Source organism: Pelophylax lessonae (assembly GCF_965119305.1).
Source record: "Pelophylax lessonae genome assembly, chromosome: 8".
Taxonomy (NCBI): domain Eukaryota; kingdom Metazoa; phylum Chordata; class Amphibia; order Anura; family Ranidae; genus Pelophylax; species Pelophylax lessonae.
In genome coordinates, this window is record NC_138775.1 from 237376087 (window position 1) to 237401727 (window position 25641).

Sequence of the window (25641 nt, forward strand, 5' to 3'; positions counted from 1 at the left end):
TTTGATTGGTTACTGTAGACAACACATACAGTTTCTGATCAGCCCAGGTCCTCTGTAGTGGGCCTATACTCAAATGTAAACATGAAGTTCTCCTGGGATGGATTAACAAAGAAGGCATGCTGGTCCAAGTTCCATCCAGGGCTAGAACATGTCTGGAGGCCTGAGCCCTGAGCAAATTTTGACTTTGTGACTATGGAAATTTTTTTTTTTGTGGGGGCTGCATCAGCGAATAAGGGAGATGATGAAAGTTGGTAGGGTAGTTATTAGGGTCGCACCGATACCAAGCATTTGCACGAGTACTAGTACTTGTACTCATACTCATACTTGTGCAAATGCTCCGATACCTTTACGGTGCGATTTGAGCCCATACAAAATGAATACACTCAAATCGCACTGCAAAGAATTGCATGTAGTTTGAACAGAAATGCGGTGCAATTCCTGCCTGAATCCCATGCGGTTTCCCCCACCACTCCTGTGTAAACCCAAGCTTGTCATAGTAACTTTAGCCAGGGTTCACACAGGAGTGTTGGGGGAAACAGAATTTTGCATGAGTTCAAATCGCACCGCAAAGGTATCGGTACTCGTATTTTCCAGTAAAAAAAACGATATTGGTGCAACCCTAGTAGTTATAAACTATATGTGGCACTGCTATGTTAACAAAATTCTAAATGCACCCATGTTACAAAAATAAAAAGTTCTAATCGTTTGCATTGAAGCCTACAAAGCATTGCAACTGCAATTATTGGATCATATAGGCGTATAGGCTCCTGCAGACTTTTCTCCCAGCCCCAGGTCTGTATGAAAGTACGACCCTTCAGTTATGGAGCTGGAGGAAGTAAACTATTGACTACAAGTACAGCTACGCCATTGCACTTGTACTCCATTGAGATCTATGATCCCTGTGTCATGCTGGCAGAAGGGTGGAATTAGCCTTTAAGTAGAAGTTTGTGTTAATATATTTGAATGCATAATTCATGGCTGGGGTGGCTGCTCCAATTTCCCTAGCTGTGATTTTATACTTCCATCAGTGTATGTTTGGGAGTGACACCCAGAAGAAATGTCTTGTTTTCAGCCGCAGGGCACCACATGCAGTTTCCTTTTAATATATGTCCATAATTATAGGAGAATTCATGGCTGGTCTCTGGTTAGTTCTGAGCTTTTCTTCTCTCGCTGTCTAGTTGGAGATGACACCCAGGAAATGTCTCAAGAACAGAACGCACTTCTTCTGGTTTGTAGCCCCAGGGACCCATGTTGCCCTGTAATTAATGCATTGAATCCTTTGCATTAATCAGATTACACAATCCATTAAGCACATTATATAATTTTGGCTACATGAACAGTCATGTTTATCTTATTAATACCAGAAATTCCAAATTTTGTAAGGAATCCCTTATAAACAACAATTTGGAGCACAGTTATGAACTAGCATTCCTAATACTGGTTTGTACTGTAAGAATGTCATGGTATTATGTGGTGGGTCCTATGTGAACACCTGCCATGATATGACATATCGGGAGAAAGAATGGGGCTTCTTATAGCAACTCCCTTCCCATAGGTCTACTTCACCACAGGGTATCCCCTCTTCAGTCTATCATAAATGCTGCTGCCAGACTCCTCTACAGGGCCGGCCTTTGGGGTGTGCGAGCTGTGCGGCCGCACAGGGCGCCATGGGCAACAAGGGCGCCGTGCGGCCATCACAGCTCGCAGAGGATCAGGCTGAGCTGTGTGAGAGATACACAGCTCGCCTCACTGCAACAATAGGTGATCGAGGCACGGCTGCACAGCGGGAGGTGAGCGGCGACTGCGGCCTGGACAGGGTTAACACAGGCCGCGGCCGCCGCTTACTTCCCGCTGTGCAGCCGTGCCTCGATCACCTATTGCTGCAGTGAGGCGAGCTGTGTATCTCTCACACAGCTCAGCCTCTGATCCTTCCACGGAATCCACGCTGACTTCCTGCCCAGTGCCCAAACATCCCCGGGAGTGTGGGCGGGCGGGAGGAGGAGAAGGGGCGGGGCGAGGAGGAGCTGACGATCTCTCCTCTGGCGTCAGTGCAGGGAGGGAGGAGAGATCGTCAGCTCCTCCTCGCCCCGCCCCTTCTCCTCCTCCCGCCCGCCCACACTCCCGGGGATGTGTGGGCGGGAAGTTTAAAGAAAAAAAAAAAGCTGCAGACAAAGTAAAGTAAGTGACATCTCTCTCCTTCAAAAAATGTAAGGGGGGGGTCTGTGATGTAAGGGGGGGCTCTATGTGTGGGGGGGGGGGCTCTGTGTGAGGGGGGCTATGTGTGGGGGTCTGTGATGTAAGGGGGGGCTCTCTGATGTGGGGGGCTATGTGTGGGGGGGGGGCTCTGTGTGGGGGGGGGCTTTTTGTGGGGGTCTGTGATGTAAGGGGGGGGCTCTCTGATGTGGGGGGCTCCGTGGGGAGGGGGGGGTCTGATGTAAGGGGGACTTTTTGTGGGGGGGTCTCTGATGTGAGGATGTGAGGGGGGCTTTGTGTGTGTGTGTGTGTAGGGGGTCTCTGATGTTAGGGGGGCTTTGTGTAAGGGGGTCTCTGATGTGCGGGGCTCCGTGGGGAGGGGGGGGGTCTGATGTAAGGGGGGCTTTGTGTCGGGGGTCTCTGATGTGAGGGGGGCTTTGTGTCGGGGGTCTCTGATGTGAGGGGGGCTCTGTGTGGGGGGTCTCTGATGTGAGGGGGGCTTTGGGTCGGGGGTCTCTGATGTGAGGGGGGCTTTGTGTCGGGGGTCTCTGATGTGAGGGGGGCTCTGTGTGGGGGGTCTCTGATGTAAGGGGGGCTTTGGGTCGGGGGTCTCTGATGTAAGGGGGGCTCTGTGTGGGGGGTCTCTGATGTGAGGGGGGCTCTGTGTGGGGGGTCTCTGATGTAAGGGGGGCTTTGTGTCTGGGGTCTTTGATGTGAGGGGGGCTCTGTGTGGGGGGTCTCTAAAGTGAGGGGAGCACTGTGTGGGGGGTCTCTGATGTAAGGGGGTTTTAGGTCGGGGGTCTCTGATGTAAGGGGGCTCTGTGTGGGGGGTCTCTGATGTAAGGGGGGCTTTGTGTCGGGGGTCTCTGATGTGAGGGGGGCTCTGTGTGGGGGGTCTCTGATGTGAGGGGGGCTCTGTGTGGAGGGTCTCTGATGTAAGGGGGGCTTTGGGTCGGGGGTCTCTGATGTGAGGGGGGCTTTGTGTGGGGGGTCTCTGATGTAAGGGGGGCTTTGTTTCGGGGGTCTATGATGTGAGGGGGGCTTTATGTTGGGGGTCTCTGATGTGAGGGGGGCTTTGTGTTGGGGGTCTCTGATGTGAGGGGGGCTCTGTGTGTGGGGTCTCTGATGTAAGGGGGCTCTGTGTCGGGGGTCTCTGATTTAAGAGGGGCTTTGTGTGGGGGGTCTCTGATGTAAGGGGGGCTCTTATGTAAGGGGGGCTAAGTTATTAGTGATCATAAAAAAGAAAAGTCAAATAAAGTGCAAAAAAGGTGCAAGAAAATTCGCGCGGGTTGGGGGGGGGGGGCGCCACGGGATTAGCTCGCACAGGGCGCCTGATCACCTAAGGCCGGCCCTGCTCCTCTACCTTACCAACCATTCAGTGTTTGCTACCCCTCTATGTCAATTCTTCCACTGGCTCCTGATTGCCCAGCAAATTAAATTCAAAATACTAACAACTTACAAAGCCATTCACATCTCTGCCCCAAGCTACGTCATCAATCTTGTCTCCAAATATTACCCAAATAGTCATCTCCACTCTTCTCAAGATCTCCTGCTCTCAAGCTCCCTTGTCTCCTCCACCTGTGTTCATCTTCAGGACTCCATAGCCTCTCCTCTATCTATCCTCTAACTTATAATTTGGAACCCTCTACCGCAGTCTGTCCAGCTGTCTCCTACTCTGGCTGCCTTTAGACGATCCCTGAAAACTCAACCCTTTAGGGCAGTGGTCCTCAACCCTGGCCTACAGGGCCCACTAACAGGCCAGATTTGCAAGATAACTGAAATACATCCCAGGTGATATCATTTGCTGTTCAGTGATTGCAGTACTCTAGTCTGCATCTCCCCAAGGTAATACCTAAAATCTGGCCTGTTAGTGGACCCTGCAGGCCAGGGTTGAGGACCACTGCTTTAGGGAAGCCTATCACACCTCCAACTAAGTGAACTTTTATCATTTCCATCAGCTCATCCCCCCTAGTTATAACCTCTTGTAACACTTTCCCCACCCTATTATATTGTAAGCTCTTATGAGCAGGGCCCTTTTAACCCTCCTGTATTTTATTGTATTGTAACTGTACTGTCTCCCTTTAAATTGTTAAGTGCTGCGCAAACTGCTTGGCTACATAAATCCTGTATAATAATAATAGTAGAAGGGTGGAGCTTTGCAGTCCAAGCAGCATTTCATGTCTGCAGAGGTGTGTAGGTCTTCTAAGCTTTCCTCTACCCTACAGCACACTAGATACCATTTATTATATGTAACTAAACCTAATTAATAAATTGAACCTCATACTGTATATAAATCACACTCCTACCTAGCAAAAGTTCTCTAATAAACTATTATAATATGGATACAGTATATCTTTTGATCCAAATACAGCATCTAAGGGGCATATTTTCAAGGAAACATATTTAGAGCCGATTCACACTACCGCGACCAGAAAGTCGCCCCATGAAGGAGCGACTTTTTAGCGTGACTTTGAAGAGACTTGTTTAGAGACTTCTAAGAGACTTGGAAGAGACTTGGAAGAGACTTGTGCACTACTTTGAAGAGACTTAAATGATAGGCGACTTTGTCTGTGGGGAATGCCTGGCAAATCTTTTTCTTCTTCCTGGAAAGCCTGATCACAGTCGCTTGAAAATAGATAAGGTTACGACTTAGAGGCGACTCCCATTGAAGTCTATGTGCACAAGTCGGATAGAAGTCGCCTTGAAGTAGTACAGGAACCTTTTCTGAAGTCGGAGAGAATTCAGTAGTGCATATTAAGATGGCTCTCATTCATTTACATTGAATTTGTGATGACAAGAGACTTGGGGCGACTTGAGGGCACAAAAGTTGTGTCCCAAGTCGGAGTAGTGTGAACCGGCTCTAAGAGAGAAATAATCTGGGCTAGGCTCCCATTGGTGATTTTGTTCCAAAAATTCTAGTTGTTTAGCTTTCATGCTAATGTCTAGCTACAATAATAAGTCATTGATATGGAATGTATGCATATGATAAATTGATATGGTAAGTATGTAGCCATTGAACTACTTGCAGTACTTGCAGGCACCATTGTTATTTTAGAAACATTTTAGGCCAGGGTAGGTTTAACATTCTAAACCAGTCTTTCCTAATGTGGGTCCCCTAGGGTTCTTCTGAGGATGCTAGGGGTTCCTTGAACAGTGGTTAATTAATTTTCCACCTACAGTGATCACCAACAAGGGAACATTTTCTGCTGACTACTAATGTAAGAGGTCATTTCTACACTGACTACTAATGTTACAGGACACAACACATTTTTAACTGTCTGCATTTCTTTTAATCGTATCATTCATTCAAAACCGGACCATTGTAACTATGCAAATTAGTCCATACCCAAACTTCTATTTTAACATGAAATATGAAAACAAATGCAGCCACCACATCTAAGGACTGGTAAGCTGAAATATAAGTATTTTTTGTTGATGGGTTAGATCCCCTTTAAAGAGTATGTAAACCCAACATTTCATATTCCTGATATGTACCTGCTGTACCATGTTCCTTGTATGAAAAAGTATCCTGTTCTCTGTGTATTGCTTCCTTTGTATGAAATCCCTGGTGATCCTGCCAGTCCCTCTGCTTTCCTATTAAAAATTGATCACACTAGACATGAAAGCATGGTCAGCCATTCTCTGGGATGATCAGAGTGCTGCTGTTTCTCCATACTCACCTCTCTATGCAGCTGAGAACAGAGGGTGTGTAATCTCTTATATAAAAAAAAAAAGGGGGGGGGACTTATTTATAATGTTTTTTATGTGTATACACAAATGTTTTGTTCTATTTTTAACTGATTGTTTTAAAAGGTGAGGGTGCACATATACTTTAAGTATGTGTCTATGAAATCACACAACAAAAAATGCTCATTATCTATCCCAGGGAATCAAGCTTTGATCTGACACTATAATGTACTGTGATACATTACCTTATAAATGATTTTGCCTTCTTTCAGGATGTAAAGCCTCTCAGGGAGGGCAGCGTACTTGGCACTGCACAAGTTTTCCATAGTGTCTAACACCACAGGACAAGAAGGCAGCTCCTCAAGCAGACGTTTGGCTGAAACCAGGCGGTCTTGAATGTTCTGATGCTTATATATTGAGATATTGTTTTTCAAGGCCCATTCATCTAGAATAGAAAATGCATTCATAAAAACATCATGGTCACTACTGAGAATCTGAACCAGAGCAACGATGATCAGCCAACACTGGAGCATGTGCATGTAGACAGGAAGTCGCTGAAAGAAGCGGGAGGGAGATGCAATAAAGAATGAAAAAAAGTGAAAAAACAGTGTTTTGTGATGGGAAAAAATGCTGGTAATTGTTTGTGACACATGGTGCTTTAGAAAACAAAATGTCATCTAGTTAAATTTTGGATCTATTTTAAAGCTAATCTTCAGACAAATATATAATACAAAAATGATGGCAGTTCTGTAATTATTATAGTGTTATTACACAAAACAATTTTGTGTCTATGCCTTTAAAATTGTTATCTGTTCCTTATAGCAGAAGCGTTTCTTTATTGCATTTGTCCAAGTTATTAAATACCTGGTTGATTCTGCCATTTCCATGGGCTTATCTACTGTCTGTGGCAATGTTATCGTGTTGCCACTCCCATTGCGTATGTTCCCCAAATGCCCTTGCACCCTTTACAGCCATAACAGCTTCAACTCTTCTGGGAAGGCTGTCCACAAGGTTTAGGAGTGTGTCTATGGGAATGTTTGACCATTCTTCCAGAAGCACATTTGTGAGGTCAGGCACTGATGTTGGAAGGCCTGGCTCATAGTCTGCACTCTATTTCATCCCATTCTATTAGGTTGAGGTCAGGACATTGTGCAGGCCAGTCAAGTTCCTCCACCCCAAACTCACTCATCTATGTCTTTATGGACCTTGGTTTTGCTCAACCCAATAGAACACCTTTGGGATGAATTAGAGCGGAGACTGCAAGGCAGGTCTTCTTTGCAACTTTAGTGCCTGACCTCACAAATGCGCTTCTGGAAGAATGATCAAACATTCTCATAGACACACTCCTAAACCTTGTGGATAGCCTTTCCAGCCTTCCCAAAAGAGTTGAAGCTGTTATAACTGCAAAGGGTGGACCAACTCAATATTGAACCCTAAGGACTAAGTCTGGGATGCCATTAAAGTTCATGTGTGTGTAAAGGCAGGTGTCCCAATACTTTTGGTAATATAGTATATCTATCTATTTAGCAGCATAAGGATTAAAATAGTTAATGTTGATTGAGAGATTTAAGTTCCACTTTAAGTATTCCGACCCTTTACTTATTACTTTGTTAAATCACCTTTGGCAGCAATTACAGCCTCAAGTTTTTTTGGCTATGATGCAACAAGCTTTGCACCCCTGGATTGGCTAATTCTCTGTCATTCTTCTTTGCAAACCCTTAAGCTCAGTCAGGTTGGTTGTGGACCTTAGGGGGACAGCCATTTTCAAGTGTGTCTGGAGATGTTCAAATCAGGGCTCTGGCTGAACCACTCTAGGACATTCACAGAGTTGTCCTTTAGCCACTCCTGTGTTGTCTTGGTTGTGTGCTTAGGATCGTTGTCATGTTGGAAGGTGAACCATTGGCCCAGTCTGAGGTTCTGAGCGATGTGGAACAGGTTTTCATTGAGGATATCTCTGTACTTTGCTCCATTCAGCTGTCCGTCAACTCTGACCAGTCTTCCCGCACCTGTTGCTAAAAAAAAAAATAAAAAAACCCACAACATGATGCTGCCATCACCATGCTTAACTATTTGCATAGTATTAGGCAGGTGATGAGTGGTGCCTTGTTTCCTCCTTCCAGACATAATGATTAGAAATGAAGCCAAACAGTTCAATCTTGGTTTTATCAGACAGATAATCTTGTTTTTCCCAATCTGAAAGTCGGGTTCTTGGTCACCTCTTTTATTATGACCCTTCTCTTGGAAGAGAGCTGGTTGTGCTAAACTTCTTTCACTTGAGAAATATGGAGGCCACTGTGATCTTGGGAACCTTGAGTAAAGCAGACATTTTTTTATAACCTTTCCCATGGCTTTTGACCTCATGGCTTTTGCTCTAATACAGTATGCATTGTCAGCTGTGAAGCCTTTTATAGATAGGTGTGTGCCTTTCCAAATCATGTCCAATCAATCTAATTTTCAGGCAGGTCCTGTTATCCTCCTAAGCCCTGTACAGACTCTTCTTGTTTTCTCACTTACCTGTTTAATGACCACTCAGACTTACCACAAGCTCTTACTTTTACTTTTTTGGGCACTGTACATTGTATAGTACAGTATAGGATTTTTGTACTTATGCAAATTAAAACAATGTTATTGAGTTGGAGTTTTGTGTTTAGACCTTTTTTTTTAGAATACAGTACAGTACAGTGGTTAAGAATGCTTAAAATATTGATTACCTGTGGCTTGTGGTTTAATGACCTGGTCGCTGTAACAGAACCTGGTCGTTAAGTGAGGAGAACCTTTATTATTATGCATTTTGTTTTGAGCATGCATGTGATGTACAATACCTTGTGAAATGATTGCACTTCATTAGCAAATAAAAGTAATAATATAGTTTTAGTACACATCAGAAAATTATTTTTTTATTAACCACTTCCCATCCAGCCTCAGCATCCCTTCTGTATGCTCGGGGAGGTGCACTCTCAGCACAGGAACGTAGGCCGCTCAGTGATGTATATGTGCAGTGTGTGGCTGTTAATGTGCAACAGGTAAAAATGCAACTGTTTAAATATTTCTACAGGCTAACAGTAAGGCTAGGTTCACATATGTGCAGGTCAGTGATGGGTAAATTGTGTATTTCATATTTTCTTATTATTATTGGCTCACAATATCTAATAATGAATTCTAAAGCTGGTTCAGGGTCCATTTAGAATATATAAGGATGGTCACTTTAGATTAATTCATACTAAAGAAATGTCAGGAATGTGCTATCTTATCAGGTAATGTTGTTAATGATTGGGTAGGCCTACCAAATCGATATATATATATATATACTGTATTCTATAGCAACAGCTTAAAGTATCCGTCTTGTATCCAGAGCTGCATCCTACATCATGCAAGTGTCTGGTCTGATTATTTGGCCACGCCATGCAAGCAGGAGGGAACCGTGGAGAAAACAGTATCTTTAGTTAAGTATTCTTGTTATATTTTCCAATATTATTATCTGTATCTGCCATTAATTAACTGTTATACTTAGAAGTATTTGTGTGATCTCTCTTTGCACACCTATCGCGTTAAGACGCGTTATTGATGTTTTTTGGACGTATTTGCATTGCTAGATACCTCCTCTGCCTTCGTTTTCTATTGATTATTGTACTATCATCTCAGCTAGCTATGCTTTTGAATGCATCATAAATGAACTGTAAATGCCCCAGGCTCCTTTGTAGAGCAAGTACTGTACATAGACCTGAATGGAGGCGGTTGGGGAGTGGTAAAGCTAGCCAAACACTGCATGCTGGATACATTTTGGTGAAACGCAATCGTGACCATGTGAACTACACTGTCAGCTGCAATGGAGGTAATTGGTACAGAGCATTGACAGACGTTTGTGAGGCTTTAAAAATGCAGTTGAAATGCCTGTTCTTGCTGTACGTGTCTACTTAGTCTAGTACACATATGGCAGAACATAGTCAATATAAGAGAGTTGGTAAACAATGACTTTTATATAACAGCATACATACATTATATCAAAAAGTTTGGAGACACTGTATACTGGAGCATATCGCAGTCACATATAACAACCCAAAATGCAAATATAATTTTATGAACACCTGTAAGAGTAATAAAAGGTATACTGTACCTTCTGCATGAGCCTCATCAATGTAGATAATCAAAAAATCAGCCACAGAACTGAAATCCTGGACAAGCTTATTAAACTCGCTGAGCTTGAACATGAACGGGGGTCATGTACAGCTTCCGAATGTGAGCACCAACGGCCGGTGACCTGCAGGAATCAACACAAAATCCCTAAATACCATATTACAGCAGGTAGAAATAAATCAATATAATTTATTAAATATATTTGATTGCAATATTTCTTCAGAAAGGTCCTACAGTTTTTTTTTTTTTTTTACTTTGGAAATACTACCACTAAACACATTTTCTGTTTAAGCACAACTGAGAGTACATGAAATTTAAAGTGAACCTGTCATGACCTAAATTGTATTTAAAGAGTATCTGTCACTTTTACTGTTATTATTATTATTATTCAGGATTTCTATAGCGCCAGCAGTTTACGCTGTTAGAGGGAGACAATACAGTTACAATACAATAAAATACATGAGGATTAAGAGGGCCCTGCTCAGAAGAGCTTACAATCTAATGGGGTGGGGCAGGTGTTACAAGAGGTTGTAACAGTAGGGAATGAGCTGATGGAAGATTCGTTGGTGGTGTGATAGGCTTCCCTGAAGAGATGTGTTTTCAGGGATCGCCTGAAAGCAGCTAGAATAGGAGATAGCCGTACAGGTTGAGGTAGAGCATTCCAGAGGATGGGAGAGGCCCTGGAGAAATCCTGGAGACGAGCATGGGAGGAGGAGACAAGGGAGCTTGAGAGTAGGAGGTCTTGAGAGGAGCGGAGAGGACGGTTTGGGTGATATTTGGAGACAAGATTGGTGATGTAGCTCGGGGCAGAGTTGTGAATGGCTTTGTATGTTATGGTTAGTATTTTGAATTTAGTTCGCTGGGCAATCGGGAGCCAGTGTAGGGATTGGCAGAGAGGGGAGGCAGACACTGAGCGGTCGGTAAGGTGAATGAGCCTGGCAGCAGCATTCATGATGGACTGAAGAGGGGATAGCCTATGAAGTGGTAGGCCTATGAGAAGGGAGTTGCACTAGTCGAGGCGAGAAATAACAAGGGAGTGAATGAGTAGCTTGGTGGTTTCAGTTGTTAAAAAGGGGTGAATTTTTGAGATTTTGACAATGATTGGATTTGGGGATGAAAGGACAGGTCAGAGTCTAGGATTACACCTAGTAACCTGGCATGAGGGGAGGGACTGATAGTTGCATAACTAGTTTTGATGGAAAAGTCAGCTCAGTTTTAGAGAGATTTAGTTTGAGGAAGTGGTGCGACATCCATGTTGATATGTCAGTAAGTAAGTTAGCAATGCGAGAGGAGACTGAAGGAGTGAAGTGAAGAGTAGACAGATAGATTTGAGTGTCATCGGCGTAGAGATGGTATTGGAAACCGTGGGCGGTTATCAAGTGACTGAGGGAGGCGGTGTAGATAGAGAAGAGGAGGGGTCCAAGAACAGAGCCTTGGGGAACCCCCACAGAAAGGGGCAATGGGGAGGAGGAGGTAGAGTTGTGGGTAACACTGAAGGAGCACTGCGATAGGTAGGAGGAGAACCAAGATAGAGCAGAATCTTGGAGGCCAAGGGAACAGGATCCAGAGAACAGGTGGTTAGACGTGCATCTGAGAAAATGGTTTTAACCTCTACAGTAGTAGCCAGTTCAAATGAGGAGAGTGTTGACTGTACTGTTAGGCAAGGTATGTTGAGTGGGGAGGATGTGCGCACAGTGGCGGTGTCCTCACGTATTGCATCAACCTTGTCTTTGAAGTGATTGGCAATCTCTTGGGCAGTGATTGAGTTAGTGAGTAAAGGGGGTGGGGGACGAAGCAGAGAGTTAAAAGTTAAGAAGAGCCAACGGGGACTGGATGACAGGGTGGTAATAAGAGAGACAAAGTAGGCTTGTTTGGCAGCATGGAGGCATGAATTGTATGTTTGGAGGGAAGATTTATATAGGGTGAAGTCCTGCAGGCATTTGGTTTTACGCCACCGTCGTTCAAGAGCACGGCAGTGTCTCTTGAGATTTCTACTCTTGTCAGTTTGCCAGGGTTGCAATGGTCGGGGCTTGATTCTGCGTGTAGTTAGAGGAGCAAGTGCATCAAGTGATGATGAGAGTGAGCTGTTGTAAACAGAGGTGGCCAGGTCAGGACAGGACAGGGGAGAGATTATGTCATGTACAGTAGGTGGTCAGTAGCAGAATAGAGGAGAGAGGGGTTAAAGTGACGAAGGTTCCTACAAGTAATTGTTTGCTGCTTTGGGGGATGGGTGATTTGAGGCAAGGATACAGTGAAACTGATGAGGTTGTGATCAGAGAGAGGAAAGGGGGTGTTTGTGAGGTTGTCTGCAGAGCAGAGATGGGAGAATATAAGGTCAAGGGTATTACCATTGGAGTGAGTGGAAGTGTGTGTCCATTGGGTTAGGTCAAAAGAGGAGGTTAAGTTGAGAAGTTGAGTTGTAGCTGGGCTGTTAACATTGACAGGGATGTTGAAGTCACCAAGAATGTTAGTGGGTATTTCAGAGGAGAGAAAGTAGGGTAGCCAGGCAGCAAAGTCATCAAAAAAAGCATGATGCTGGTGCAGGGGGCCGATAAATTGCTGCAATCCTTAGAGAAATGGGAGAAAACAGATGAATACTAGTTCTATTGAGGCAACAACCCCTGCTTACCTTCATCACCAATACTCGTCTGTGCTCTCTTCAGAAAAACCAAATTCATGCTCAAAGAAATGCACACACACGCAGAACAGTCTACAGAACTGTGCACAGAATCAGAGCTGTGCGCACATCTACATGTAAACTACAAATGTACTACATGTAATCCATAACGTGCGCTTGAGCATGAGCATGCATGTTTGAATAGATTTTGGCGCCCAGTGGCCTATTGCTGAGTGGTCGTCAGCTCCTTCTGAATCCCATGTTTATATCTGTTTTCTGACCTAGCTTGCTTGACTCTGATTGCTCCTGAAACTCTGTTGCTGACTCCAGCTTCTGACCCGACCATGCCACCTGCCCGCTGTTCTGGTACCATCTCTGCTCGCCCAATTCTAACCGTGGCCTGGCTATGGCTCTGCTCCCTTTTCCTGATTCTGTGCCTCTGCCGTCCAGTTGTTGACAACTTCTGCCCGTCTGACCAGGCATCTGAGATCTTGCATCCACTAGCTTACCTACTGCACTTAGCTCCGCATCTACTATAAGATCTCCTGGTCCAGATCCCCCTACAGTCACCCGTGTCTCTCTGAGCCCTGTTATACCCCATCATCAACCCCAGGGGATACAGTAAAAGAGGTGAAAGGGCAGCCCTCTCATCAGTTCAACCTTGACATGACATCTCCCCTGCTGCTACATCAGAACCCTTGCTATTCACCAAGTACTTCAATTATAGGAAAGCGTGCATCTCTGCCCATGATGCAGTGTTCAGGCTTGAGCAGCCAATCGCCAGGCCCCAACACTGTATCATGAGGGAGGATAGATAAACATTAACTCTGTGTAAGCTGTGTAACACCATTCATGGTAGAACTTATACTTGGTTTGGACTCCTGACTTTGGCAGAAAAATGGTGAGCCAGCGTGGGAAGGAGCAGCAGTGCAGACTTAGCTGATAACACTGCTTATCCATTGATACATTGTGGTAAATGAGCATTGTCACCCTGGGACAGGAAGTATGTTTCTGGCAGGATTAACAGCTAAAATAAAGGGTGAAAAAATAAAAAAGGAAAACTAATGCAGCCACCACATCTAAGGGGACCAGTAAGCAGAAATATGTTCCATTTGTGCTCTCGGTTTTAGATATATTTTTACCCTGACCTGATGATTGATCCTCAGAAATTAACTGGATTGACACAGTGATCAACAAAAATATTCCTATTATGTACAGTATCAGTCATGAGCTGGCATATTTGAGGACTGTAAGTTGGTCCAATGGAGCAATGGAAGAAGGTGGCCTGGTCTGTTATATGCAAGAATGGTTTGTGAAAAGCAAGAACTAGTTCAAGGTGCTGACTTGGCCTTTAAATTCTCCAGATCTCAATCTAATTAAGCATCTGTGGGATGTATTGGGAAAACAAGTCTGATCTGTTGAGGGACCACCCTGCAAATTACAGGATTTATAGGATCTGCTACTGATGGCTTGGTGCAGATACCACAGTATACCTTCAGAGGTCTTGTGGGGTCCATGCCTCACTGGGTAGGGGTGAGTGGGCAAAAAGTTATGGCTGATCAGTATATATATATATATAAAAATATATACTGTATGTACATTTATTTTTTACAGTCATCTTTATATAGATCATGCTGCATACAACAGAAGGATTTATTTTAACAGCCGGCTGTATACTGTATATATATGGCAGCAAGGCTCTCCTGTTCAGAATCACATACCTGTACGTGATTCTGCACTTCCAGATCTAGGCTCGCACGCACGCTGCCTGAAACCCGCCGGTCCTTCACGAGAGAAGCATAACAGCAGTCTGCCTATGTAAACAAGGCAGATTGCCGTTCTGTGAGAAAGGAAGGTAGTGATCCTGTGTTTCTACTAAGCAGGAACACGGATCTCTGCCTTCCCACAGTACAAGCATGTCCTCCACAAATAGTAAGCACTCCCTAGGAACACATTTAACCCTTTGATCGCCTCTGATATTAACCCCTTCCTTGCTAGTGTCAGTACAGTGAAAGTGCATATTTTTGCACTGTACACTGTATAGGTGTCACTGGTTCCCAGTGTTGCCATCAGCCCATAAATTTATGGGCAGCCCGTAAATTTTAGCCCATTTTCAGGCTGCCCGTTAATGCCTGTTTCGTTAAAAAGATGTCAGAATGGGCGCCGCGCAACTGCGAATGCGCCGTTCCGAATCCTGTCAGGCTCGGGAAAGCTTGCCTATTTACGGCTGGGCGGGCGCATGTGCAGTAAAGAACTGGTGATGGTTGGCGCCATTTTTAAAAGAAGGACTGTGACACTGTCTCGCTGGAGCCGCGGGCGGCTAGAGAAGAGGAGGACACTCATGTGAGAACTGGGGGCAGAGAAGGACAGTGCTGTGGGGGCTGAAGTAGGCGGCAGAAAAGGACACTGCTGTGGGGGGCTAAAGGCAGGGGGAAGAGAAGGACAGTGCTGAGTGCTGTGGGGCTAAAGGCAGGGGGCAGAGAAGGACAGTGCTGTGGTGGGCTGAAGTGGGGGCAGAGGACAGTGCTGTGGGGGGCTAAAGGCAGGGGGCCGAGAAGGACCGTGCTGTGGGGGCTAAAGGCAGGGGGCAGAGAAGGACAGTGCTGTGGGGGGCTAAAGGAAGGGGGCAGAGAAGGACAGTGCTGTGGGGGGCTAAAGGCAGGGGGCAGAGAAGGACAGGGCTGTGGGAGCTGAAGTGTGGGCAGAAAAGGACAGTGCTTTGGGGGCTGAAGGTAGGGGGCAGAGAAGGACAGTGCTGTGGGAGCTGAAGTGTGGGCAGAAAAGGACAGTGCTTTGGGGGCTGAAGGCAGGGGGCAGAGAAGAACAGTGCTGTGGGGGCAGAAAAGGACAGTGCTGTGGGGGGCAGAGAAAAACAGTGCTGTGGGGGCTCAGAAGGACAGTGCTATGGGGGGCTAAATGCAGGGGGAAGAGAAGGACAGTGCTGTAGGGGCTGAAGTGGGGGCAGAGAAGGACAGTGCTGTGGGGGCTGAAGTGGGGACAGAGAAGGACAGTTCTGTGGGGGCTGAAGTGGGGGCCGAAAAGGACAGTGATGTGGGGGCTGAAAGCAGGGGGCAGAGAAGGACCGTGCTGTGGGGGGCACAAGGCAGGGGGCAGAGGACAGTGCTGTGGGGCAGAAAAGGGCAGTGCTGTGGGGGCTGAAGTGGGGCAGAAAAGGACAGTGCTGTGGGGGCTGAAGGGACAGAGTAGGACAGTGCTGTGGGGGCTGAAGTGGGCAGAGAAGGACAGTGCTGTGGGGGCTGAAGGGGGCAGAGAAGGACAGTGCAGTAGGGGCTGAAGGGGGCAGAGAAGGACAGTGCTGTGGGGGGCAGAGAAGGACAGTGCTGTGGGGGCTGAAGGGGGCAGAGAAGAACAGTGCTGTGTGGGCTAAAGGGGCAGAGAAGGACAGTGTTGTGGGGGGCTAAAGGGGGTAGAAAAGGACAGTGCAGTGGGGGCTGAAGGCAGGGGGCAGAGAAGGACAGTGCTGTGTGGGCTGAAGGGGTAGAGAAGGACAGTGCTGTGGGGGCTGAAGGGGGCAGAGAAAGACAGTGCTGTGGGGGCTGAAGGGGGCAGAGAAAGACAGTACTGTGGGGGTTGAAGGGGACAGGGAAGGACAGTGTTGTGGGGGCTGAAGGGGACAGGGAAGGACAGTGCTGAGAGGGCAGAATGGGACAGGGAATGACAGTGCTGTGGGGACTGAAGGGAGCAGAGAAGAACAGTGCTGAGCGTGGCAGAGATGGACACTGATGTGGAGGGTGAAGGGGGAGCAGATTAGGATACTACTGTTGGGGGGGAATGGGGCTGTCGCAGCCTCTGAACACCTCCTGTACCATGTCCGCATCCTCTGACCACCTCCTGTAGTATGTCCGCAGTCTCTGACCACCTCCGGTATCATGTCCGCAGCCTCTAACCACCTCCTGTATGATGTCCGCAGCATCTGACCACCTCCCGTATCAGGTCTGCAGCCTCTGACCACCCTCAGGTAAGTGACAGCGCCGTCAGGCCAGTCTAACGGGGGGGGGGGTCATTGATGTAAAGGCCGGGTGAATACAATAATGTAAGGGGGAACTGATATAAAGGTTTCCCCCTTATAGCAGGGAATCCCCCCTTACCTTAGTGTAATTAATCTGCGGAAGGTGGTCTCTGGTCACCAGAGTCCCCCCTCCCCCCCACATCAGAGTTCCTGATATTCCTCTCTCTGATATTCCTCTCCCCCTTACAGGGGAGAACTCTGCGGACCCTGATGTAAAAGGGAACTCTGATGTAAAGGGCAATGCTGCAGACCCTGATGTAAGTGGGAACTCTGATGTAAAGGGGAATGCAGTGGACTCTGATATAAGGTGGTTTCTGGTCACCAGAGCACACGTTTACATCAGAGTTCCCCCTTAAATCAAGATCTGCAGTATTCCTCTTTATGTCAGAGTTACACTGTAAGGGGGAATCCTGCACACTCTGATATATGGGGGAACTCTGTGCTGGCTGGGTTATATTAATCTGACCTTCATGTAAATGGAGAAATATGGTTTTTGACTTTTGTTTAGCTTAAACATATGTCTAATAGCACTATCTACATGTTTATAGTTTAAGTTTTGATATTTGCACGGTATAGCACTGAAAACTGCCATTTTATGTACATTTTTGCAATGCCAATAAAAAATTGGTGCCGTTGTAAATTTTGGCGTTCTGCCAGTAAATTTCACTCCGGGGGGTTGACAACACTGTTGGTTCCCCACAAAAGTGTCAAAAGTGTCAGTTAGTGTTCGATTTGTCTGCCGCAATTTCCCGTCCCGTTATAAGTTGCTGATCGCCGCCATTACTAGTAAAAAAAAAAAAATATTTAAAAATCCATAAATGTATCCCATAGTTTATAGACGCTATAACTTTTGCATAAACCAATCAATATATGCTTATTGGTATTTTTTTTAACCAAAAATATGTAGCAGAATACATATTGGCCTAAATTTATGAAGAAATTTGATTTCTCTTTTGTTCATTGACGGACACAGCTCCTGATTTTTCTTAACCATTGGGTTATACTGCCCCCTACAGGAGTAGGACACTAGGCAGGAAAAGCTTGACTATGCCTATAGGCAGTCCCACGGGATATACACCCACTCTCAGCCGTAGGCACTCAGTTTTTTTCTGCCTAGTCCGGACTCAGGAGTAAGGACCTAGTTCCTTGCTGGTCCTGGCGATTTTTTTCTTTCTACGCTGTCCCTGGGTGGTCGGCCCTGCTGGGGCTCGCGTCCAAGCGGCTGGGCGCCCACAAAAATTTAGGCCGTGGCTTGCAGCCTACTAGGCCTCAGCCTACGGCCTACTAGGCAATGCGGCCGAGTCGGGCGCCTCCGTTAGGGGCCGGCCCCAGTGCATTTAGCTGAAGCCTCCACTCTTCCTTTGGGCATCTGCTGTGCTGGGATCCTTGCACTTGCGGCTGGGCCTCCCCAAAAATTTAGGGCATGGCTTGCGGCCTGCAAGGACCTGTGGTCATCTTGGCACCTCCTTTGGAAGGGGTGGCGCTGTGGGGGCGCTTCATTTTTTTAATGACAGCCTTGCCACCATTATTGCATGGGGCACCTGCCCCTTTTAGTGCTGCGGGATCATCAGGGTACCCTGCTGGCGTGTCCCTGTCAGGGCGGGTGGCCTTCTTTTAAGGGGGCTATTTCCTATTATGCCCTCTATGCAGGGCTCAGAGGGCAACCCCCTTGTTTTTTTGCGGGGTCCATTTGTGGGCCCTTGGTCAGAGGGTCAGAGTCCCCTTTGCAAGATCGCAGTTGGAGGCCTCCCCTGATTGTTATGTTTTCCGGATGAGCTTAGTATATAGCAACCCTACTGGGTCTGCACCCACACACCCTGAGTGCTTAGATAGTGAGGATGATTCCACTGCTCTTATAGCTGCGCATGAAAAGGCGCTGGTGGATGCACTGTTTGTGTCAGTGCGTGACACATTAAAAATGGAGGTTGTGGCTGATGCTGCGTCGGTGCTGCCGGGCCGTTTTGACACCCACAGGCCCTCCAAAGCGGCAAGGGTGTTCCCTTTTCCTCTTACTTTGACAACATTGTCACAAAACAGTGGGGTTGTCCAAAACGCAGTTGTTCCTAAGCGCTTTTTGCTTGCGGTTTCCTTATGAGGATTAACTGCATTAAAGGTGGGACAGTCCCACCTGTAGTGGACTCTTCGGATTCTAGGTTAAATAAAGCTACCTTCATTCTGGTTGAGAAGTCCCCGGCCTTTAAATATCCAGCTGATAGGAGGGCGGAGGCTCTGGCCCGCCATATGTTCGCTTTGTCTGGTTCGTCACCTAGGTTGGTATTTACTATTGCCCTGGTGTCGCAAGCTCTAAACTTTTACCCCGGGACCTGGAGGGGAAAATGCTTCTCCCTGTCTTGCGGAGCTGGTGGATCAGTTGGTCCAGGGGCTACAGTTTATCTGTGGTGCCTCTTTGGATGCGGCTCCTTTGATTTTTTAGGCTGTCTATATCAGTAGTGGTCCTTCGGCGTATTATCTGGATGAAATACTGGTCTGCGGACCAGACTTCCAAGAAGGCCTTATCTGATCTCCCCCTTGTAGGGGATTGCCTGTTTAGAGCTTCCTTGGATGACATTGTTAAGGGTCTCACGGGGGGGAAGAGTACACTTCTTCCGCAGGCTACCAAGAGCAAGGAGCCCCATCGTAGACGTGGGCCATTCTTCTTGGCTCATAAGAGGTTTTTTCGTCCCTCAGGGTCTCAAGACAAGGGATCAAAAGTCAGGGCCTCCACCGGAGGTTCCAGGAGGACGTGGTCTGGCAAGCCACAAGCCAGACCTGTGGACAAGGCTGCCTCTGCATGAAGGGGCACCCTCACCTGTATCTGGGGTGGGGGACGTCTTCGCTGGTTTCTGAATCCATGGACCTCCCTGGTATTGACATGTGGGTCCACAAAGTTATTTGGTTAGACAACGAGATCGAGTTCGGTCTTATCATCCAGAAAGGTTCTTCCCTTCCAACCTGCACTTGTCCCCAGATCATTTACGGGTCTCTTCAGGATAGTGCAAGACTTGTTCCTTCAATGGGTAATTGTTCCGTTTCTGATTCTGAAGGTTTTCAGGGGTTTTTACTCAAACCTCTTTACAGTTCCCAGGAAGGAAGGCAAGGTACGTCCAATTCTGGACTTCAAGGCACTAAACTGCTTGTGCGAGTACAGAAGTTCTGCGTGGAGTCCATCCAGACTGACCTCGCCGGTCTTGGTACGCCGATCAGGTGCGGCTGGTCGCCAATGCTCCTTGGGGACTTCCTCTCATGGAGGATCTGCTGTCCCAAGGACCAATCTTCCATCCTGCTTTACAGTCGCTGGTTTTGACGGCTTGGCTGTTGAACGCCAGGTGCTGAAGGATGGAGGTTTGTCTGAGTCGGGGATTCTTTCGCTGTTGAAAGTTAGGAAATCTACTTCTAGGAAGATCTACCATCGTACATGGAAGACGTGAATAGCGTGGTGTGAGTCTCTTGTGGTTTATCTTCACTCCTTCTCGGTGGCTCAGATCTTTTCCTTCCTTCAACGCGGGGTTGAACAGAAATTGGCCTTGAGTACCATAAATTGCCAGGTATCGGTATTGGCGGTCTTTTTCCAATGACCTTTGGCCTCACACTCCCTGGTGCGTACCTTTCTTCAGGGTGTTCCCCTATTTGGTTCCTTCAGTGAGGGCTCTGTTGCTGCCCTGGGATCTTATTTGTGGTGCTTTCCGCTCTACAGAAGCCTCCCTTTGAAAATATTTGGGAGATTTTCCTGCTTGCTCTGCCCCAGAAGGTGGCCTTTTTTGGTGGCTATCACCTCTGCACGCAGGGTATCGGAACTGGCAGTGTTATCCTGTCATTCAACTTATTGGTAATCCACAAGGATGAGGTGGTGCTTCGCCCCTGTCAGTCATTCCTTCCTAAGGTGGTCTCTGACTGTCATTTGAATTAAGACATTGTGTTGCCTTCCCTGTGTCCCAGGCCAAACGTCCGAAGGGAATTGCCTTCCATGCCTTGGATGTGGTCCGGGCAATTAGAGTGTACCTGGCAGCTACGGAGTCTTTTAGGAAGTCAGACTCTCTTATTTGTGCTCACAGACAGGCCTCACAAAGGGTTGTCTGCTTGTTCTGCTACCATCTACAGATGGATCAGACAGACGGTGGTTCAGGCCTATTGCATCAGGGGTCAGGTTCCTCCTTTCCCTGTCAAGGAGCACTCTACTAGGGTGCTTAGTGTCTCCTGGGCTTCCGTCATCAAGTGTCAGTGACGAAGGTTTGCAAGTCAACCACCTGGTCATCGGTGCACAATTTTACAAAATTTTGATAAAGTGGATTTGTTGACATCTGCGGATGCTTCTTTTGGCCACAAGGTTTTGCTGACTGCTGTTTAGAGTACCTGGTCCTCTTTGAGGGTTTATTGTTTTTTTTCAGGTGAGCTCCAGTTGTTTATGGTTGAGCTCCATGTTACCTGGTTGGCTATGATTAGCCTTGGGAATTTTTTTCTGCTTTTTTCCCACCCCTCATGTTTAACACTGCTTTGGGATGTTCCAATGGTTAAGAAGAATCAAGAGCTGTGTCCGTCAATGAACAAAAGAGAAAATGGGATTTTTGACTTACTGTAAAACCCATTTCTCTGATGTTCATTGATGGACACAGCACGCCCCCCCCCCCGTCCCTTCTGTGGAGTTGGCTTTCTTCTGACACTGTTTGTAACAAAACGGAGTGCCTATAGCTGAGAGTGGGTGTATACCCCCTGGGAGTGCCCATAGGCGTAGTCAAGCTTTTTCCTGCCTAGTGTCCTACTTCTGTAGGGGGCAGTATATCCCCATGGTTAAAGCGGAGTTCCACCCTAAAATTAAACTTACCTCCATCTTCTCGCTCCGGGTCACCTGAAAAACAAATGGATAATCACAATTTTTTTTTTTACTTACCTCGTTTAGAAGAAAATATACTTACCTCACTTCCTCTTCCTCCCCTCGGCGGTCACTTCCTGGCTTGCAATGATTCCTGGGAGCTGAACGTCATCGCTCCCAGGAATCAATGCGCCTGCACCGGCCCCGACGTCAGTTCCGGTGCAGGCGCCGTCATACCTTGCTAAACAGCTTCTGGGCATGCCCAGAAGCTGTGCAGGGATGACGCTGCCGCACCGGAAGTGACGGCGGGGCCGGTGCAGTGCATCGTGGGACCGAAGAAGACGGAAGAGGACACAGAAGAGGATCGCGCTGGCTTCAAGCTGCCCACACCTGAGATGGCAGCGCTGGACAATACATTTTCAAGGTAAGTATTTCTTCTTGCAGGTAAGTGCAACCCGGGACAGATCAGAGGCTAGCCATTGTGGAATGCACTAGCCCTGACTGTCCTTGAGGTATTTTTATTAAAAAAAAAAAAAAATGTCCCAGGGTGGAACTTCGCTTTAAGAAGAATCAAGAACATCAAAAAAATGGATTTTATGGTAAGTCAAAAAATGTTATTGGATGTGTTTTATAGCAGAAAGTAAAAAATATTGTTTGTTTTTTTTAAAAGTTTACGGTCTTTTTTGTTTAAAGCGCAAAAAATAAATACCACCACAAGAAAGCTCTATTTGTGGGATAAAAGGGACATTATTGTCAGTTAAAGTAATGCAGTGCCGCAAAAAATTGTCTGGTCGTGAAGGGGGGTAAACCTTCCAGGGGTAATGTGGATATACAGCAAAGGTCTGCCGGTCACCAGACAGTTGCTGATTTTCATTTTGTAATCATACTAGAAGGCATTAATTGCTGCAGTAAGACCACTTGTTGTTCCCAAATTTATACTGTAAATCTGAGTCTCATTAAAAAAAAAAAAAGGAGAGTAAAGTGTTAGGAGTTCTTCTTGCAGCACATCAGTATTGATACCAAGAGGCATATTAAATAATGCAAAGCCCAATAACCCTCAGCACTTTTTTCTTTCCGCTTCAAAGATTTAACATACAAATGTCTCGCCGATTACCCCTGTTCTATTTAAGGCAATAAACCATAGCAACCATTCAGAATTAATTTCCTAGCAATGTGGTATCACTCAACTGAATTCTGCTGGGTTACTCTTGGATATGGCACTTTGCTGTTTGAACTGCTTTACTGATCATTAGAATCAAATCCAGTTAAAGTGATTCTAAACCCCCACCTTGTAAAACAACTCATTTAAAAATAGAAATAAAAGGCAAAACATTTGCTTATAGATATAAAAAACATTATAAATAACTTTTTTTCCCTATTCGCTATTTTTATAAGTGATCACATTCCCTCTGTTCTCAGCTGCATTAGAGCTAGGGGAGGAGAAACAGCAGCACACTGAGCTTCCCAATGAAAGGCTGTGCAAGGGGGGGGGGGGGTTTAGTACAAGTCTGATAAATAATTTTATTGATTGATAAATGCAAGAAACTGCCTCCAACATTCCTGCTGTACTGCTGTCCTTATAATTAAAGTGGTAATAGTGAGCTGGAAAGAAAAGGAGATTCCCAGCCATGAAAATTCTTTTCTGTAGCAACATGAGATGAAATTGAAGGCGTGGTTGGTCAAATTTTAAAATCAATAGTGGCACCATCGGATCACAAAATGCACAAAATTATATTATATATTGCAGGTTACCAATTCTTAGATGTGATGATTGCATAGTCTCCTTTTTCAAGCTTTATTTTTTTTATTTTCACCTGGTGATCCAACCAAGTAGTCTGTTGTTTTTTAACAGAACAAGCCCTGAAGCAGTTAGAGACAAACCATTTACCACTGACAGGGGTGCTGAAAATGATTAGCTTTTATTTATTCATGTAAAACCGTAATCCTAAAAGAAAAAAACAATTGATGTAACTGCTTATAAAGTGTGATCTGGAGTCTGGCTTCAACTTGTTAGTGTATCTAAATCTGCTAGTCACCCCAGATTAAGAATGCTGTTGTCCAAAGGTGCCCCCTGTGCTCCGTCATCCAGAGTGGAGGCACTCTAGTATAGGAGGTGTGTTACTGCCCAGAGAGAAAAAAAACCTATAAGAAGAAAACGAATTCATCTACCACATCTAATGATTAGTAAGATGCAATGTATTACATTTTTGGTTTTGGGTTTATTACTGCTTTAAACACTTGCCAACTGCGCACAGTATATTTACTGCGGCAGTCGGCCCGGCCAGGCAGAGTGACGTAGGTCTACGTCGCTCGCCTGTCACTCCTTCTAGAGCCAATAGCGGGCGAGCGCGCGCCCGCCGAGGCGCGCGCCCGCCGAGGCTCGTTCACGGAGGAGTGCGGGAGTGTGAATGGCGGACCCGATGTCCGCCGGTCACACTACGATCGCCGGTACAGCGGGAGAAAGACAGAGCGGCTTATGTAAACAAGCCGCCTGTCAGTTCTCCCTGTGTAAAAATGAAGATCAGACGGTTCTACTATGTAGAACCGTTGATCTTTTTTTTTACACCAATAGGAATGTCCCACTACAGTTAGAAGCACGCCCCTAGGACACACTTAACCCCTCCCTGTTCAATAAAGTTAACCCCTTCCCTGCCAGTGTCATTTTTGCAGTAACAGTGCATATATATAGCACTGATTACTGCAGTAATGTCACTGGTACCCCCAAAAGTGTCAAAAATGTCAGTCAAGGGTCCGATCTGTCCGCCGCAATGTCGCAGTCCCGCAAAAAAAATCGCAGATCGCCGCCATTACTCGTTAAAAAAAAAACACCAAAAATGACAAAAATCTTTCCCTTTGTTAGTAAACGCGATAACTTTTGCGCAAACCAATCAAAATACGCTTTTTGCGATTTTTTTTACGAAACATAGGTAGCGTAAAACAAATTGGCCGAAAATGTTAAAAAATTTTGATTTTTACATTTTTTTTGGGGGGAATTTCATATAAAAAAAGTGAAAAATATTGTTATTTTTGCAAAAATTACGCTCTTTTTTGTTTATAGCGCGTGATCAAAAAATCGCACAGGTGATCAAATACCACCAAAAGAAAGCTCTGTTTGTGGGAAAAAAAGGACTTGAAATTCGTTCAGGTACAGCGTCGCACGACCGCGCAATTGTCCGTTAAAGTCACGCATTAAAAAAAATCGCAAAAAACCCCCTGGTCTTTTAGCAGGAAAATCCTCCGGTGGTAAAGAGGTTAAGGAAGTTGAAGAACAACACATTTACTGGCTGGATCACCAGATAAAAATAAAGAGGGGAAAAAGGGAAACTAATGCAGCCACAACATCTAAGAACTGGTATTCTGTAATATAAAAACTGTTGTTTTTAGCTTACCGCTTTAATAGTAAATTTCCTGTATAGGTGTGCAAACCTCTCGAGCATTCCATCAAAAAATAAAGAAGACATCCACAGTACTTACCTTTCATATAATCCCAAATGTGGTGCAGTTCACCATCCAGGTCCACCACAGGTGTGTTGGGTGCAGTGTGCCCCAGAAATGCCTCGTCTTCCAGGCGAAGCCACATGATTTGCAACAAGGACCACAAGAACTTGAAAGTGAAGACGGTGGGTCCCCAATCTTCGTACTGAAACTTCGGCACATTGGCACCGGCCATTTCAAAGCGAGATTTTAGTACCGATGCCATGGTCTGTGGAAAGAGGATCATGAGGAGTCTGCCTACTGCCACATACAGAAAGAGGGAACAGAAGATCAGTGCCTTCTGCACATAACGAACGATGTGTTTTATCATCTGGACAGATAGCAAGCTAAATAATCCCAACCTGAAAGTGTTTAATGCAACGCTCACGCTGGGCTCTTTATTACTCGTAGTAGCCCAACCTGCTTCATGGGGACTGTCCCCTAAGGGAATGATTTGCTGGCAGCAAGAACAGATAGGTGTTTCCCTTCCAAAGACACGCTATCTGCTCTAAGAAACATGTGACGGAAGAATGTCATATAAACCTTGTTTATTTATGTCAAAGTGCAGCATTCCTTATACTGTATAACATTAAAACACACATATACTTACAACTGTCCCTTGTCTGGAGACACTGTCCTTTGTCTGGAGACACTGTCCCTCTTTTGGAACCAACCGGCTCTGTCCTTTGTTACTCCTCA

General features: G+C 46.0%; 1 protein-coding gene across 1 annotated transcript; it reads right to left on the minus strand.

Annotated features, from left to right (window-relative positions):
- Positions 1-1022: 1022 nt before the first annotated feature.
- DIO1 (iodothyronine deiodinase 1) lies at positions 1023-25305 on the minus strand. Its single transcript, XM_082266205.1, has 4 exons — positions 24943-25305; positions 9995-10138; positions 6126-6325; positions 1023-1256 (listed from the first exon to the last, which is right to left on the minus strand). The coding sequence occupies exons 1-4, from the start codon at positions 25271-25273 to the stop codon at positions 1146-1148; spliced, it is 786 nt and encodes a 261-aa protein (XP_082122331.1). The 5' UTR covers positions 25274-25305; the 3' UTR covers positions 1023-1145.
- Between the last annotated feature and the right edge of the window lie 336 nt (positions 25306-25641).